This window comes from Alnus glutinosa, chromosome 4, assembly GCF_958979055.1.
Source record: "Alnus glutinosa chromosome 4, dhAlnGlut1.1, whole genome shotgun sequence".
Taxonomy (NCBI): Eukaryota; Viridiplantae; Streptophyta; class Magnoliopsida; order Fagales; family Betulaceae; genus Alnus; species Alnus glutinosa.
Window position 1 is genome coordinate 14489415 of NC_084889.1, and position 19325 is coordinate 14508739.

At 35.8% G+C, this 19325-nt stretch overlaps 1 protein-coding gene across 1 annotated transcript; it reads right to left on the reverse strand.

The window, feature by feature from the left end:
• Positions 1-5228: 5228 nt before the first annotated feature.
• Positions 5229-15318, reverse strand: LOC133866702 (glutamate receptor 2.2-like). Its single transcript, XM_062303318.1, has 5 exons — positions 14971-15318; positions 10860-12196; positions 10426-10738; positions 6153-6559; positions 5229-6070 (listed from the first exon to the last, which is right to left on the reverse strand). Exons 1-5 carry the CDS (start codon positions 15233-15235, stop codon positions 5468-5470), a joined length of 2925 nt encoding a protein of 974 aa, XP_062159302.1. The 5' UTR covers positions 15236-15318; the 3' UTR covers positions 5229-5467.
• Positions 15319-19325: the final 4007 nt, after the last annotated feature.

A 19325-nucleotide genomic window follows, 5' to 3' on the forward strand; every position in this document is an offset into this window, starting at 1 on the left:
ATTCACCACCACCGCTCCACAACCGGCAAAGACCAAGAAGTAGGTACCCAAAACCTCTGCCACCAACTGTCATCAACAAAAAAATTCCCTTTTAAATGTTAAATCGGCTTAGATAAGGCTGATTCCTTGGTTAAGGTCTTCCAACTCAGGGGAAAAAAAAAATTAAGCAACCATATCAATGCACAAAAGAAACTAAGCAAAGACGTCTGGTTACCTGGTAGGCGCCGGCGGCGAGTCGGCGAGGAGTTGGCGACGGTCGGCGAGCAGTCGGCGAGGAGTGGCGAGCGGCTCTGCGGCTGAACAATGTGATGCCGTGAATCAGTGATGCCGTGATGGAGATTGGAGAATGAAATGGAGAAAGAGATGAGATGAGATGAGATGAGATGATTTGAAATTTTTGTCTGAAGGTGAAGAGAAATGGAGCAGCGGCAGTGAGCAATTGAAGGGTTTTGAATCTTTTGATACTTGATTCACTTGAATTGGATGATAGCCTAGGGCAACAGTCAACAGAGGAATGATGAAATGCTCCTCCAGTCCTCCCCCTCTTCCTATGCATGTAGTTTTAGGATAAAAGGGCAGGGGGTAATTTGTTTTTTTTAATTAATTAACCTACCCGGAGCCGGGTACCCAGGTATAACCGGAATTTTTTGAAATAAATACCCGGCTTCGGCTCCGGGTACCCGGGTTCCAACCGGATTTCCCGGTTTCCCGGAGCCGGTTAATGCCCGGATCCGATTTCCCGGCCGGTTATATCCGGTCCGGATTTACACCCCTAGAAATAGGCTTTCCCAAATTCGGAAGTTTACTATATCAAAATCGCCTCGCAATAAAGGACCGCAATTCTGGCTGAATTTGGAATCCTTTTCCTACTTGGATTGAAGTTTCAATCTCCTACTTGGACAAGAAGACTCAAGAGATGATTTTTCTGGAACTACAAGAGCTTCTAGGCCTCTCCTAATCTCTATAAATAGACCTCTAAACATTGAAGAAAGACACACTGATACCTGGAGCAAATTCAGAGAAAAACTTCTTGAAGGCTTGAAGAGTTGAAGAGAAGTAATCATGGCAGGAGGCCATTGCAGCAACTTCATGAGCGGCTAAAAACCTTTGCAGGGTATTGATGTAGCCCTATCCAAGCACAATGGTTTGATTGTATTTTAATTTAGAGAATTTTGGTTTATGCATGTTGGTTGTATAATTATGAGAATTGCTACAATTTGATATTATTCTTCATCTTTTAATGCAATTGTTCTTCAATTCATAATCAATATTGGTAGAATTCTTCTCTTGTCTTAGAAAGCTTTTTACCTTTATCAAACTCAAATCATTCTTATTTTCTTTGATTATGAGAATCATGATTATACAACGGATTCAATTGACATATGATCGAGAGGATTAGATAGGCCATGCCTAGGCAAGAGGAATCGTACTACACCCTAGTTTAGTGTAATTTAGGTAGACAATTCGTACCAACCGAAGATGGGTTATACTTTTCTATTGATTGTATGTATCCTATTAAAGACGTAGCTAATCCATGCCTAGGGAAGACGGGTCGTACCGCATCTTAGTGGTTAGGTGGACGATCCGTGCCAACTGAAGATGGATTATATTTATGCTTTAATAAGGTAATTTCTTGTTTATTTATAACATGCATAGATTGAATTTCTCTAATTAAATATGAGTAACCATTGATGTGTGGATAGTGGTGAAGTCAATACTCTACTCTTTCTCTCTCTCTTATATTTCAATTCTCTTTTACGTTTATTTTATGCACTTTAGTTAATTACAAATTCAACAATCTTTTCTTAGTTATTTTTAATCTTCATAAACTTGATAGCAACACCCCTGCAGTCCTTGAGGTTCGACACCCTCTCTATAGCCTTATCCTACAAGGATTCGTCCTATTGCGAGTGATTATTTATTATTGATATATTTTGGTAAACAAAATACTACATCAATTTTAATAGGATTAAAATGCATTTTTAGTGAATTATACCAATTCACTATTTGCTTGTATTATATATGTATATATTGCAGCAATTATATCTGTGAACGCTCTTCTGAAGCCAGAAGAATTACTGTGAGTATTTCTTACTCACTGAGGATGATACGTGTGGTTTAATCTTTAATGACTAGTGATTGTTGTTTTATTTAATTGTATGCATATGGTTTTGCATTTGATATGTTTAACATGCATTGGTTGGAATTATGTATATGATGTTGTTTGCATGATTATACTGTGGTAAAGTTATGAGTTATGAATGGGTTAAATAACGGACTAGAGGTTTAGGTACCAAGGCGTCAGTGAATTGAGGAGAACAACGGATGAACTGAGGTTTATGTACCAAGGCGTCAAGCAATTGACTAGACCAACGGGCTAAATAACGTCTGGATGTGTTGCCATGACGTCCGGACAGATGCAAGCTTGAGCTGTTCGAAGCTTCTTGACACTGATGGGTGGCCAGAAGGTATTGCCACGTCGTTCGGGAGGGATGTTACTGACTGATGAGCATCCGGACGCTTTACTGAGTTGTCCGGATGGAAACATAGGATCCGACTTCTCAGAGTTGAAATCTGTACAGAATCTTCCTTGAACACTTGAAATAGCCTTCTTGAAGCTTGTGACACTTGCAACTTGTCATAATGAGGCTCTTTTCATATTAGAAACATAAACTCTAATTATTGTGAAGATTTTGAAATATATGGCATCCCTGTGAAAACAGCAACATTAAATAATAGTGATTTTGTCAAATAGAATGCAGCCAACACAAAAACTAACAAGCAGGATTTGGTACTTGGAGGATTTTGGTTCCTCTCTCTATCAGTTGTTTTACAAACTTCTAATTATTTGGGCTACTTGCAGACACTTCTCTATTATCTCCATTGTTTTTGGATTTTAAAACTTTTTGTCTGTGGTTTTTATGTACTCTATTTACCCTTGTCCTTTTGAGACATCAAGGGGAGGTATTTTGTAGCTGTGGTTTTTCTATACTCTCTTTACCCTTTTTGTCCTTTTGAGACAAAAATAGGGAGTATTTTTATTTGGACCATGTTAGTATTTTATGTTGGCAACATTCTGGATGACAAAAACACTTTATGTAACGGTTGCTTTTTAAACAGGTTTGTCGGTTTTTATCCAAAGTCTTCAAGTTATATGGACAGTGTTCGTTTCAAGCCATGTGACTGGTCACAAAATTCTAGAAGATGTCCATGAAGACTCCATGCATTTTCCAAGTCAGATCAACCTGTTCTTGTGCAACCATCCGAACAAGCCTTTGAAGGCGACCAGATGCCCCTCAGTGTCTAAAAGCTTCAGCGTTGAAGATGTCCGGAAGTCAGAGCAACATCATCCGAACACTAGGTCAAGCTTCTCCAATTTCTATATGTAGTTGGATTTCAGTCGACACTATTTGGGAAGTTTCTACAAGACGTCCGGATGATGTGGCAACATGTCCAGACGCTACCCAGCGTTCCAAAATATTCTGGTTTTCCTTTACGAACGAAGAAAGGAGTGACAGTGAAGACCGTCCGGACACTCGGCCAAGCCGTCCGGACGTGGTCCTGTTATGGGAAGAATTGAGCTATTCTAGAAAGGCAGTCACAGAAAACCATCCGGATGAGGCTAAATTCTGTCCGGACGCTCCATAGCCAGAGTCTGAATTTGTCTAGAATTATGTTTTATGAAGCCTATAAATAGATGGCTCTAGGCTTGTTATTTGTAAGAATTCAATATAGAATTCCATAGTGCTTAGAAAGGGTGTTTAGGGAGAATTGAAGATCCGCTAGCTCTCTAGCCGTTGTCGGTGTTTGCTCTTTGTTCGTGTGAAGTCTATCTTAGGGGTCGGTCCTAAGGTAAAAGATTCCATCAAAGACCTTTTTCAAGTAGAAGATTTGGTTGGAAAGCGTTCACGATGGGCTTCGTGTTATACTTAAACGTATGACTACTGCAATAGGTTTTGTGAGTACGAGTGCTTTGTAACTTGCTTTGTCTTTGGATAGTGGATTTTTTGGGTTTGGCTGCCCCGGAGTGATTTTTCTCTTCATAGAGTTTCCACTTCGTTAACAAATATCTTGTCTCTTTTATTTTCCGCATTTAAGATATTTTGTTGCACACGAACACACACTTGGTATTAGAAGTTATATATTTATTTTTCAATTGGTATCAGAGCTTGGTACACTCACCTACCATGTCCTGCCGTCCTGGAGGCAAAATTAGAAATATAGTATGTCGCAAACATGCATGAAGTCAAATTTGCAAGGGCAAGATCTTTCGGAGATTATTGGTGGTAATGACACTAAGCTAGCTCCTACAGAAAATATTGAGGGGCTCAAGAATTGGAGGATTAATGATGGTAAATTTATGTTTGAGATTAAGATGATAACAATTGAGAATGAGATGTTGAAGCATATTGTACAAGCCACCACACCCAAAGAAGCTTGGGATATACCCGGTCAGTCTCTTTTTGAAGAGAAATGATTTGCGACTTTAGCTTCTTGAGAATAGGGATGGAGGGAGGGGGGGCTGGCAGGGGCCATGCCCCCCCCCCCCGCCCAATTTCCTAAAAAAAAAAAAAAATTATTAGGTGGAGAAAAAAAAATTCTAAAAAATTTAAAAAATATAGGGTAAAAATAAAAATTTAGCTTGTTTGGCCCCTACCAAAAAAATAAAATTTGGCCATTGGCCCCTGCCCATAAGAACTTCTGGCTCCGTCCCTACTTGAGAATATATTAATATCCATGACTCAATGAGACCTCACAATTAATTGGTATTGTAAAAAGGTAAAGTCTGTTTGTTGTGAAATATTTGAATTGATCCAACTAATAAAATTAATGAAAAACGTATTTGAATGATTATTAGCCATGGGCTATCTCGAATATCAATGACTTATAATAATCATTCAAGTTTGGCCAACCCAAACTTCTCTTGAGGAGATGGAAAATTTATTAGCCTACCAAAAAAATTTGACCATGTAGTTGGTTTGGGTCTCAGTGAAGAATGAGGAAGAGACATTTTTTGGTGGTAAAAGGACCCATCGACCCAGACGATAGAGATGCACCATATTTAAGAAAGAAAAAAGATGAGGAAAAAGATAAACAAAGAACTTTCACAATAAAAGGAAGCTCAAAATAGTCAGGAAAGAGATTAACAACATTCAATGAAAACAAAACATATGAATCCAATCATTAAATGCTTTAACTGTGGTAGAAAAGCACATGATCCTTAAGACTGTCAACTTAAGAAAGATTTAGCATAAGCAAACTTGGTGACATCGAATGATCACCAAAACATGTATTATAAAGAAGTTAAACAAGATTTTCAAGCAACCTTTGTCATAACAAATTTTAAGATGAAGTCTACTCAGAATGAGTGGATTTCAACTAGGAAGCTATCAAATAACAATTAATCATTGATGAAATAGCAGGAAATGTTATTTCATTGTCATATTAGACTAAAAATACTTATATATTAACTGGTTTCGTGAACTATTTCTGGGATTCTTGTTCCCTCTTGAGTTGGGTCGACAATTTGCTCAATAGCTGCTGGTGGTTGAGACACTTGACCCATTGGACTAAGATCAGCATATTCTCTAGAAGGCGTTCCTTGATCTCCTAAGACATGTGTTGAATGGCTTGATGGAGTTGGTGGGCAGTTAGAGTTTGGTGGGCTTTCACTTGTGCATGTACTACGAACAACATTAATGCCACTTTTGTCTTCAAGATCTCTCCCTCTAAAAGTACGCTTTTCGTCAAAGATTTTCAATGTATGTCGAATTCTTCTTCCTAATGAGACTTTTGCATTAAGACGCCTACAGATTTCCTCCCTCTCCTTGTAAAGGAACTTGCCTACAGAGATTATTAGGGCTAATAAGGAAGCAAGACCGGCAATGAGGAATAGGCCCCAAAAGCTAGCGAGGCTGAGACTATTAGAAGAAGCCTGGGTGTTGGAGTCTGGACAATTGGTTTCTGTCCCCAGCCATGCCTTTTCAATCTCTTTCATTTTGTCTCCTTCGGTCACAATTAAGATTGCCCTTGAAACATCAGCAACAAGAGGGGAACCTCTTGGGAAGGCCTGCAAGTCATTAAAATAATAAAGAATCTGCATGAGTAACTACATGCGTACACACACACACAAAAGAAACAAGAGAGCTTACAAAGCCAAAGCCATCAGTTTTGTATATCGATGCAACCATGGTGTAATTTGAGCAATATTGACCCAGAAAAAGCTTCATGTAAGGGATTTCATCAAAAGCAGCAGCTATACCACCATTTGCACTTCCATTGGACAAAAGTTCATTACATTGATCTGTAGAATTATATTGCCGAAGCTTACTTGTGTCAAAGTTCATTTCTTTTAGCATTCCTAAAACAAAAGAACCTTCTTGGTATCCGACATACTCCCCATTCTTGATAAGTTGTTTGACATCAGTAACAGTTGGTTGCAATTGTTGAACTGTTAAGAGTGACGTCAAACTCGCAGTATAACTTTGAGTGAGTATGAGTACCACAAAAACCCATACAATCACCACAAACCTAGCGCAGTTGCTTAACACTAGCTCCCCTGTAAATTAAGCTCAAAAGGGTTTTAGGAAAGAACATAAATGCATTTCAAATGCAACTAATCAAAGAATACTTGTCAAGCTATGAACCCAACCGTATGAGCCAGGCATGTGAGAAAGGCTTGCACCTATAGAGCTTGGGCCTCTCTAGACAATCGACAACTAATCAAGCAAAATAATTCAACAACCAAAATATCTACATTAATCCATTGTAACAATAAATAGATCAACATTAATCCATGAGATTAGTAGGAGGCCTCCCCTTTTGATGTGCTAACTTCTGTCATGTCAACTTTAGATATTAATGTCACATGTGGCATCTTTTGACTTTTGTACACAAAATTTAAGGTAAGTTATATAATGGCATTAAGTTTCATATATAGAATGTTATTTCATTTAAAAGTTCTAGTATATTACGTTGTTGGTGAAACTGAGTTTGTAGTTCCAAAAGAAAAAAACATGAAATCTTCTGCTACAAGTGTTAAGAAAAGTAGTAGCACTACATGGAATATGTGAGTATTCCATTTGTTAACTTATATAAAATTTGGGGTCTTACAGTGTGTATGAAAAACAAAGCCCAAGAAAAACTGTATGGTCCAGGACACGATTGGTGTTGTATGTATGTATGAGTGAGTGGTGAGAGGTGTGTGTGTGTGTGTGTGTGTGTGTGTGTGTGTGTGTCATAAGAGGTGAGAAAAAATGAGTGCTTGTAATTAAGAAGTTTTTTGTGATACACTTGTATTATCTTTCTGTAATGATGAGCTTTTAATAGAAATTTCTTATTTTATTGTGTTATCCTTTTTTGTTCTTTTCATGTTTGATTCAACTGGTATTAGGGCTAGACAGCCAGGAACTGCATTAAAAGTTATGTTTGTAAGATTCTTATTTGAGCGCAGTTAAGGATTGCAGGGTCTAGATGGATAGGGACCACATTGACATTCTATTCGTGAGATCGTTTAAGCATATTTAGAGATTGTGAAGCTACGTATTCAGGGACCATTAGATTGCACCACATCAGGAGATTCTTTTTGTACACAATCTAGGATTGTTAAGCTTGTTAGTTTGGGACCAAGCTTACATGGGAGTGTGTTAGATCACACCAAGTTACTATGGAAAATCTCCACTTTTTGAGTGCAATGGAGAAGCTTAATAATTAGAATTATATCATGTTGCAAACATGCATGAAGTCATATTTGTAGGGACAAGATCTTTCGGAGATTATTGGTGGTAGTATCACCTCCTATAGAGAATGTCAATGTATGCTTGTGATTAAGATAACAATTGAGAAGGAGATGCTGAAGCAGATTCAAAAAGGCCACCACATATAGCGAAGAGTGGGATATACTTGGTTGTTTTATTTTTGAAGAAAAATTGTATGCAACCTCAACTTCTAGAGAGCGAGTTAATATCTACGACCCAATAAGAGCTCACAATTAATTGGCATTTTACAAAGGCAAAGTCTCTTTATTGTGAAATTTTTGAATTAGATCCTACTATTAAAATTAATGAAAAACGTATTAGAAGGATTATTATCCATGGGTTGTCCGGAATATTGAAGATTTATAATAGTCGTTCAAGGTTGGCCAACCGTTTTCTTGTGGAGATGAAAAATCTTTAGCTAACCAAAAAACTTTGGCCAAGTAGTTGGTTTGGATCTCACTGAATAACGAGGAAGAGACACTTTTTAGTGGTACCAGGATACGTCGACCTAGAGGACAAAGATGCGCCACATTTAAGAAAGAAAAAGACGAGGAAAAACATAAGGAAAGGAGTTCGTAATCAAGGGAAACTCAAAATAATTGGCAAAGAGATTATCAACATTCAAGATAAACTAAACGTCTGAATCAAATTATTAAATGCTTTAAATGTGTCAAACATGACACTATCCTCGAGAGTATCAACTTAAGAAAGATTTAGCGGAAGGAAATTTAGTGAGATCGAATTGTCACAAAGACATGTATTATAATGAAGCTTAATAGGATTTTCAAGCGTCCTTTGTCATAACGAGATTTGAGGATGAATTTTCTCATAAGAAGAAGTTGAGTTCAACTAGAAAGCTATTAAACAACAATTTATCATCGATGAAATAGTAACAGGTGCTATTATAGTTAAGTTGGAGGAAAAACCATTGGAAGTGACCAAACTCAATGTAGTCAATTATGATGAAGGCTAGATCATTGACTTTGAGGTGAACTCCAATCACATGAGTAAAAGTAGAGGGAACCAAAAAATATCATGCAATCCAATCCTAAAACCATAGAGGGACATATACCATTAATTGGTGAAATGAAGCTAGAGTCAAAGATAGAAAGAGAGAATAGCCCATGGAAGATTGGTGTGCATAGAACACCAGATCCAGTACTTTATACTATTGAAGAATAAAAAGAGGAAGAGAGTGTTGCATTTGAAGAAAAAGCTAAAAGCACAACATGGAGGAAAGTAGAAGAAGTATTTGCATTAAAGATAATCATAGTCTGTATAGTTCCAAAATCAAAGGATGTTACACCTATTTCATATGATAGGGTTGATAAAGTGAAGACTTGTCCACATGGATTAAGTAAGAGGTATAAGGTGTTGCTAGTGGCTTTGGGATCCTCTCAACAATATGGATTGGGTTTTGATAAACCTTTAGTCTTGTGGTTAAGATTACTTCAACTTGTTTTTCCAATATTGGCAACTAGTAAACTATAGAAGCTATAGAGAATTGATGTGAAGAATGCTTTCCTACATGAATTATTACATTGAGGAGAGTCGCTGTGTGATGAGGGGGAGTATTGAACAACGGCAGCATCGCCTCGCCTCTCTCTTTCATAATTTTCCCTCCACTCCATCTCTTCTCCAGCAACCAGATCTCATTGACCAACACCTCTCGTCCCCTCTAATGAGTTTGCTTTCCTTCTCGATCTTGCTCTTCTTTCTCTACACGGTTCTTCCTTTCCTTTTTTTCACCTCTTACAGCCTTCAACCACCTGCCTTTTCCAACTCTTTCTCACGTTTCTTCCTAATAGATCATGGCTAGCTCATTTAAGTCGAATCAAGTACTAGTTGGAATGTCCATAAAAGTCAACTAACATCGACTATATAAGGAGGTGCAACCAATGTATGTTATTGTGTGTGAAAAAGAAAGGTTAAGAAAGAGTGTGATGCCATTAATGCATAAGTGGTAAGAGGTGTGGTAAGTGTGTGAGTACTTTGTGAGTGTTTGTGATGTGTGTGTCATACTACGAGAGAAAGTGTCTACTGTGTGTTGGTTGTGAGTATTGTGTGTCACAAATCAAGAGAGAAAGGATGTTGTGTGTACATCATAGCCTAAGAGAAAAAGTTTGTACTGGTAATTGAGTACACTTGTATCATTCTTGTGTACTACTGACTTCTTAATAGAAATTTCTTATTTTATCATACGTGTTATCTTTTATGGGTCTCTCCATATTTGATTGAACACTTTTAAAACGCTAATTGACTTTTTATCCCCAATATACTCACCCTAAGAATTTGTATTAATAACTCTAATATCCTAATTAATCATATTTTATTTACTTATAATCCTCTCTAACCCAATCTCATACCACAAAAACATGTTGGCTATTACAAAACTATTATTTGCTTTGAGAGATTATAACAGAGAGTGTGAGCAATATATATACATCAACCCAATAGCAGGAAGTTCAGTAGGCTGGATAAGTAGTAAATTATTCTAGAAGAATGGAAATTTCATACCTTTCTAGTTTCTATTAAATAAGTTTTTAGAGTTGTAATAGGCATACAAGTTTGTAATGCTGGTATATATTGCATAGGCCTTGTATTAAGTATTTGAATCATTGGTTACTATCATAGAAGAATAAATTAGAATATGGTAAAGGGAACTTACTATGTGAAAAAACCATGGTGGAGAAGGCATACCATAAGCTTGTCCCAATCTGATGCGAGCGAGGCCCGCGAAAATCATCATTTATTCGGTGTTCAAGAAACCATACCACAAAGCCAATGAAGACAAAGAAACAACCGCTTGTCATCCAAAGGTCCCAAGTTAAAGGCGTCAAGAACACCCATGCATTTTTTGGCCTGCTGTCTTTGACTGGCACAACCATTGATACTCCAGATTCCGTGTATGGCAATGCAAAGTCCACAAAGTTAGACCTATTTGCTACGATTGTTATATCTCCTACTACAGCGTCGAACTTCTGTAAAGAAAATTATTTACTTCCATCATTTTTATTAATATAAGTGCATTTATGAGGGAAAAGAACAAAGGAAAATAATGTCATCTTAGTTGCTAAAAATAGTAAGATGATGTTTACCGACCCCAATAAATACTTGGTAGACCAAATCATTATAATTACCGGCGCTTCCACCATCAGGCTTTGCAAAGGGAATGAACTCGTAACTAATAGTGTATGGCAATGTTTCCATTACAGCAGTAAAGACATCTATGCAATACCCAGTGACCTTTGTTGTGTTAGTGCTAGGATCATGCGTCACCTTAACAAATTCACTAAAACCATCCTTCACTGGAACTCCTATTTGCAGCTTCTTCCCGTTTGTTGGAATCTCCCAACCTTTGGGGACAGAGCTTGAATCACCAGGCCATATAATAGGTCCTAGATTGTTCTTTGAAGTGGAATATGTGCTTGCATTCATCGAATTCAATTTTCTTACCAATCCTTTTTCTGGAGTCCAAAATGCAATCCCCCTTTCTCCATTACCATTCACATTAATTATCTCAAAAGTTGATGATTGTAGTTGCCCATTGACAAGACTGAAATTTCCAGTAAGGCCTGTAAATCTTACACCCAATAATGCTTTACGAAGTTTCGGGCCATTTTGAGATACCGTAATAGTTTCGAGATCAGTTAAGTTGCTTGAAACATTTGTCTTTTCAAAGCCAAGATTTGTGATCCCAACTTCCTCAACTGCCCTGGCTAGTGCGGAAGCAGCATCATAAGCCCATAGGCCGACAACACCCAATTCAACATTGACAAAGTTTGGATTGTCTTGTTGGAATTTCTTTTTCCATTGAATTGTAAAATTTTTAAGCTTTTTTGTTTTTGGAACATAAGTCTTTATACCCAATACCCCTTGCATTGAATCCATGACTGAAGCTTCTATCGAACTAAATGAATTGGCTATCCCATTGGTAATGATCCACACATAATCTTCTTTCATCATTCCAATCTCATTTGCTTTGGTGAAAAGCCAAGAACTAAGATTGAGTGACATGTGCACAATGAAGACTCTTGTTTGCATCGTCATCAACTTGTAAAGTTCTTGACCAATTTGGTCGTCCGTGGCCAATGGAGGAATGACACTTCGATAGGGGACACGGGCATCAATCTCTTGCAAGGCATCAATCAAGAAGGGTATTATACCTTCCCCGTAACTATTGTCTACATAGATTGGCACGGCTTCTCTCCATCCAAAAGCTTGAATAATTGCACTTATAGCTTTCACTTGAGATGAGTCATTTTGAGCGACTTGAAAAAAGTATGGACTCCGCAAGGAAGTAAGAGAAGGGCTTGTTGCTGAGAATGATATAATGGGCACCTGGGCTTTCTTCCCTAGATCGATGACAAAGTTGGCCTCCATCGAGTTTTGTGGCCCTATGATGGCTTGCGGTTCTACATTTTTTATCAAGTACAGAGCTGTGTTTCGAAAACAAAGAAAAATTTGATTAAATGTCAAATCGAACTCTAAATGATCGACCATCTAGTAACCATCTTTACATCAATGGATAATTGCCGAAGTGCAGTGGTCTTGATAAGCAATCAAAAAGATTAGAGATTTAATGTAATGATATATGATATAAAACATCAAGTCAATCTTTTATTAACTCTTCATGATATATAACAACCTATCCCTTAATTTAGTTTTCAGGAAATGAAAGTTTTCATATGTATTCACCTTAAGCTTGGCATGAGCTGTTTCTGAAAGGTTATTTTCATACAAAAAGAAAAATTAAATAGTATTTGCGGCTATTTTAAAGCTTCACAAATAAGTATTTTGTAAGAGAAATACTACTCTTACACTCTCAAATGCAATGAAAATCGATATTAGATTTTAGATTAATCACTATTAAATTTTAAATCTAATGACAATTTTTACAACCGCATACACTCTTAGTATTTATAACATTTCTCATTTGGTAAAGTTGATATAAAAGTGATTATATATTAGTTGTTACGCAAATGTTGACACCACCTCTAGAAAACTTGTTTGGCTACAGGAGTAATCTTGCAACACATGGGTATCACTCAGACCCCACCAGCTCACCCATTTATTATGACAGTCAGAGATCCATTTAAATAACCCACAATTAAGTCTTCCACGTGTGTACTATACACACACAGATCAACTATCATTAATTTCTACGACTTCATCTATATACTAGGATGCTAGTTCGCCTAAATCTATTGCCTCGATCTGCTAATCAGCTTGCAGATATACATGTTCACTAAGATATCCTCCTATTCTTATATTTTGCCATATTCAAGGTGATAAAGTCAGCATCATCTCTTGCGATATTTGTCTGTATCACATGTAAGGATCCTCAAGATCTTCTTGCCATGCATATATATTTACTAAATCTGGCCTATATATACATTGTACCAGCTATTAGCTATATGTACTGTATGCGGTATATTTTCATGTCATATATATGCTTTATAATTAAGCCTTACCACTCCCCTTTGTAACCCTTCTCAGTTATCAATTAGAAAAAATAAATAAATTTAACAAAAAAAAAAAAAAAACCCTTTTCTTTGAATCACTTAATTAGAAGTAACAAAACCTTTTTCATACTTTGGTCTTCTGTTTCTATCTTAACAATAACCCAGTCAGATGTTCCCGATGGCATATAGTTGAACTTTTTGTATAATCCGGGCTTCACCAAAACTCTCTTAAAAGAAAATGGCGGGGTTCCTTGGTCATAAATTTTAACAAGTAATTAACAAGTGCAGTTTTTAATTTCTACATTCCAGTTTTATGATTTATCAGACATAAAACTAGCTAGTTCTTCTGGAGTAGAACCACCAAAGCTCTTTACCATTATAAATACTAAATAGAATGACCAAAACGAATTATATATTAAATCTAATTTTTATGAAGTTGTTATTATTAAAGTATTGATTAAATGATTAAATATACTTCTTCCTATCAACATAAGCTTTTGAAACAAATGATGATTTAACGTGATATCAGAGTTTTACTTTGTCAGTTATTCACCCCATTTCAATTAAATAACTTTTAAAACAAGTACTAGCAATTTAACACTTATGTGTTGGGGGTGATGAAGCTTTAACGGTATCTACATGCACATGCAACGGCTTCAATATCCCATTAATCCATTGTTGTAACCCTCAAAAGAGTTTTAATCCGTTAAGAAGAACATTGGAGGAAATGAATGAAAAAAATGAAAGCAAAAGTTATCATTTCTTACGTAATGACTTTAACTATTGTAATTTAAGAGTGTGGCGACTGTAAATGTTTTGTGAGTATTAATACCTTGTAATTCGTAGATTCTTTGTTACTAGATTGATTTCCTGGGATGGCTACCCCGGAGTAGTTTTTGTCTTTGAGTTCAAAGAGTTTTCACTTCATCACTAAATATTTATGTCAATTGCTTTATTGTTTTTTGTTTGTTTGTAGTTGATTAGTATGTTGTATGTTGTATATTTTGGGTGATTGTTTGTTTGTGGTTGATTAGTATTGTTTGTTTGTGGTTGATTAGTATATATATATATATACTGTATGTTTTTTTATTTTTCAGGTCATATATATGCATTATAAATAAGCCTTATCACCATATACATTTTGAATCACTTGTAAGTAACAAAGCCTTTTGTCCTCGAGGGGTAGTTCAATCGCCTGGGAGTAGTTCAATTGCCTGGGGAGCACACCTCATGAAGCGGAGATCACTAGTTCGAATCTCCCCTCCCCCTCTCGTGTAGACATGTCAAAAAAAAAAAAAAAAAAAAGCCTTTTTTATACTTTGGTCTTCTTCTCTGTTTCTATGATAACAATAACCCAGTCAGATGTTCCCGATTTCGTCCACATAATAAAAATTCTAATTAGATCAATTTCAACAAGAATCGATCTAACATATATATATGAATTGAGTTTTGGCATATAGTTGAACTTTTTGTATAATCGGGGCTTTACCAAAACTCTCTTAAAGGAGATCGAACGACCAAAACGAATTATATATTAAATCTAATCTCTATATTGGGGTGAAGAAGCTTTAACGATATCTAAATACATAGTGGCTTCATCCCGTTAAGAATATATTGGAGGAAATGAATGAAAAAATGTAAACAAAAAGCTGTCATTGATTACGTAAAACAAAACACATACACACACACACACACACACACACACACACACACACACACAGAGAGAGAGAGAGAGAGAGAGAGAGAACCTGCAGCAGCTGCTCCAACAACATCGCTTTTGGAATCCCTGGCGGTAATTCTCAGCCTAGTTTTGTAGTAAGAATGAGAGGCGTAGAAGTCTGAAAGAGCCATATTGATGCAACTCCACCCCGTCTTCCCATTCCACGTATCCAAGTCAAGAACCACACCAACGTTAACTGGGACCGTCGTGTTTTGTCCCTTGGCCAAAAAGAAGCTTTCAGAAATAATAATGAAGAGGAAAAGAGAAAAAGAGAATCTGGTATTGATGTTCATGATTATGTTTGAATATCTTGGAAGCTTTGGATGGCCTTGAGTCAGACGAACTCTTATTAAGAGAGGTAGGACTTGAAAAGTAAGAACAGTAAGCCGTAAGCCGTAAGCGTATAAGATGAAAGCGACCAACTACTAAATTATTGTCGCTTAAGATATATATAAAACTGATCTGGCAGGCTCTAACAGCTGTCTAGCGTAGAGATTTGGGGATGCAAAATGTTGTGCCGGGAGGGGATGCTAATGCTATAGAAGTAGTGCATGGATTTAATACGGAAGAAAGAAATTGGAAAATAGATATGGCATAACAGTTTCCATGGTACGTATTACCTCTTGACAATGGTGTTCTGATAATTATTCCATAGCGATAGCATGGAACTTTTGTTAACACAGGTTGTCCTGTCTGTTAGCACAACCTGAGTCTAAACCTTCCGAGTATCAAGGACGAGCCTAACGTACAAAGATATCATTTGTCTTCACCTTCGTTTACCTTGACCAAATCAAAGTACTTGTAGTGTAATACACACTTACCATAATAAATTAATACTCTTGGTGAAGTTGCAGCTGGGGATGAATTAACTATCAAATCAAAAAATTAACAAAAAAAAAAGTGAAACTAGCTCGTCCATCCTCATATTAATATTTTCATGAATTGACCTGCATCAAATATTTTTTTAGTGTGACATGTAAGAGCTAATAAAATTACGACATAAGTTTTATTTAATTACTCAGTAGCATGCTATTATAATCTGTTAAGTCAAAATCAATGGATTTTTTTTTATTTGACATGCAACTGCAACAATTTGAATCGTTATCTCGAGTGCGTGCACCGTGTATTTGTGGCAAATGAAAGTGTTTAGTCTTTTCAAAAAGAGACCTAATACACGTCCATCTTGTGTATATTTGTTGTACATCTCTTTTGTAAATCATCGATCTAGTAATTTTTTGTTTTCTTTTTGTCTTTTCGGAAAGAGACATGATACATGTCCATCTGATGTACAACTATTTTACAAATCAACTATTGAATTTGTGACACTTACACGTAGGTCTCATAAATTCAATGATTGATTTGAAAATAAAGATGTATTAAAATATACAACAAATGTATGCCAGATAAAAAATAATAAATCATTTCTCTTCTAAAAATTGGGGGATCATTGTCAATGCTGGATGGTCAGCATATATACCTTCATTAGCTGGCAAGCAACGTACCTATGAAAAAATAATATATATATATATATATATACCCTTCCGCAAGTGCATGTTATATGTATAAAAGATTGACTTGAAATGTTGAATTTGAGAGCATATATATACTTCTGCAAGTGTTATATAAAAGATTGACTTGAAAGGAGTCCGAAGACTTTATTAGCCGATGCCTAATTAGATATGGAAGACAAAAATAAAGAACGCGCGTGCCTAATTCATATTTTTCTTCTTTAAGCTAGCGGTGGTGGTCTGTGTAGTGTGTACTCCAAAATCAGCCGCAAGGTTTGAATATCTTTTCTCCTTAAAATTGGAGTAAACGGTGCATTAAAGACTGCCTTATTTACTATTTTGGAAACTTTTGTATCCTATGAATGAGATACCCTAATTAAGATATGTGTTTTTCACTAACATAAACAGTACATGCCTTTACAAGAATAGAGATCATCAAGAATTTCTAAGGATGGATCGATGGCTCCCTCGAACGATAGTCGGGTAGAATGTTTTGACCAGTTTAGGGTTAGGAGTTTTTAGTTTAGACATAAATTAATAATGGACTCTTTCACAGATTTCGATGTTGGTGAGTATTAAGAGGATTATCCGGAAGTTCCTTACAACCAAGGTAAGTAAAACTCATATAAATACTTGTTATTATCTTTTCTTACAACTTGATTATTTTATGTATCAACCATATATGTTTATTACTCACATGAAATACATTTTGGATTAATTGTGGACTCTATTTTTGTGTAAACGACCGATTAAAAAGGGAATATTATATCGTGTGAGTTTTATAAATGCATCCATGTAAAAGTGTAATACCCTGTATTTTAAGATATTGAATAAAATATCTTAAAATATGATTTATGACCTAATAATAACGTAAAAGAATAAATATGAATATTTATGAAAATAAATATTCATTTATTAAGAAGCATTTATAGTTTTAGTTTAATAAAAGTTTAAACAAACCTTAAACTTTAGAACAACAGAAATAGGGTCAAATGAACTCTGTTTTAGTTTATTCAAAAACCAGAATGCTCGTCTAGAAGTCCTCTAACTACCTTCCGAATTTTATAATTTTTGGACTCCGTTTAGTGCCCAAAAATATCCACGAAAAATGGTACCCTGATCTGGACGAAATTTAAACAATAATGATTTGTGGGCCCACTTCTATTTATTAAGACCCAGCAGCCCACATGTTTAGGAACCCAACCCCTAGCCCATAGAATCATTAACATCAGCCCAGTCCACGCACGTCATAACCCAAATCAAGAAATCAGTTCCTATAACTAACAAGAAATGACGAACTAACTTGGTTAACGACCATTTAGTTAGGATTTAATTCTAGTTACTTAGAGATAAAATACGGATATTTTGAGAATCTTATATGGTGACTTTCGTGCCCCCTTTCATCACAACTTGCTGCCCAAGTTGCAGCCCCAGCCGTTAGATGAGTTTGATCCAAGCAATCTCTACCGTTGAAGCTAATATATATTGAGGTGCAGCCCCTTCAACCACTTGCACATCTTCTTCTCTGTTTCTCTGGAGAAACTGGAACTCCTCTCTCTCTCTAGTTCGTTCCTTTCTGTACACAGCAGTAACTCTCTTCTTCTCTCAATTTTCAGCAACAGAAAATAGAGAATAAGTTCTCTAACCAACAGCCCTCTGTCCTCCTCTTAGCCAAAACCCAAACAGAAAATCAGAATAGTCTCCATCTCTTCTCTGTCTCCTCACTCTCGGGCCTGCAACTTTCATTGGGTAAGTTTCTTTCTCTCTAACTCTCTCCTCCTTCTCTCTTTGGTGTCTCGGGTTCTACCTGCAAGAAGAGAGAGTAAAAAAAAAGAAAAGGGAAGAAAAAAAGTGTGTGCGCGTCAGGTGTAAGTTGTGGAAAACGTGTTGTGTGTGAAATACATATATTTGTGTGAGTTAAAGGAGACATATACGTGTATATATATAATATATGAGTAATGATTCAATGTCACCTAAAGATACAACTTTTTATCGCCTATAGGAAAGGTGGTTCTCCACTACTTTTTTAGTTTTATTATTTTTTAAAAATAAATTAAGGTGAGGGACCACCTTGTCACATAGGGAAGGTGATAAAAAATTGTATATTTAGATGGTAGTGAATCATTACTAATAATATATATAACTTATTGATGAAAGATGTGTGTGTAGGCCTTATTTATATATATATAATCTGAAGGTTATTTTACATTCATGTCCTAGATTTTATGTGTGTGTGTGTGTGTGTGTGTGTGTGGATAATTGTAATAAAATACGTCATTATAATGCCCGATTAAAAATGATGTTTTTACAAAAAGTGTCGTTACGCCGCTCAAATGTTTTAAAAGTAATATTAGGCACTATTAATGCTTATGCTGTTACTCTGCTCAATTTTATATAATTGGAATTATTTTATAACTATGATCGTTAGAATAATTGAAACAATATCTGCCTTAATATTATTTAATTAAAAGTTCTGTTATTTTTTGTTACGAAACTTTATTATAAAAATTGTGAGTTTTAACTATTATACATATTTTTATAAAATTGGTATTACGAGATCTATGTGGATAAATGGATATTTAAAGGCCTTAAGAAATGTCGTAATAATGTCTGCATAAAAGATTAATAATAAATTGTAATTTGACTAATTTTATATGTTGTAGTAATGTTAGAGCGAAAATAAGAGATTATGTTAAAGTTTAAATGTTAGAAATGAGAATAGAGTTAAAAAGTATTTTTAGTGAATTATATTAATTCACAATTATTTGTGTTAAATTATATTGCAGAGAATATTTATTTGTAAACGCTTTCCAAGTCAGAAGAATTACTATGAGTATTCTTACTCACTGAGGATCATACGTGGATGTTTTCTATA

What these genes read in the sequence shown, in the direction of transcription:
- LOC133866702 (XM_062303318.1), bottom strand. Translation starts at nt 15,235, where the DNA reads ATGAACATCAATACCAGATTCTCTTTTTCTCTTTTCCTCTTCATTATT. An exon ending in TGTTGGAGCAGCTGCTGCAG is followed by an intron (nt 12,197 to 14,970) that starts GTTCTCTCTCTC and finishes TTCGAAACACAG; the next exon opens with CTCTGTACTTGATAAAAAAT. An exon ending in CACCATGGTTTTTTCACATA is followed by an intron (nt 6,560 to 10,425) that starts GTAAGTTCCCTT and finishes CTTAATTTACAG; the next exon opens with GGGAGCTAGTGTTAAGCAAC.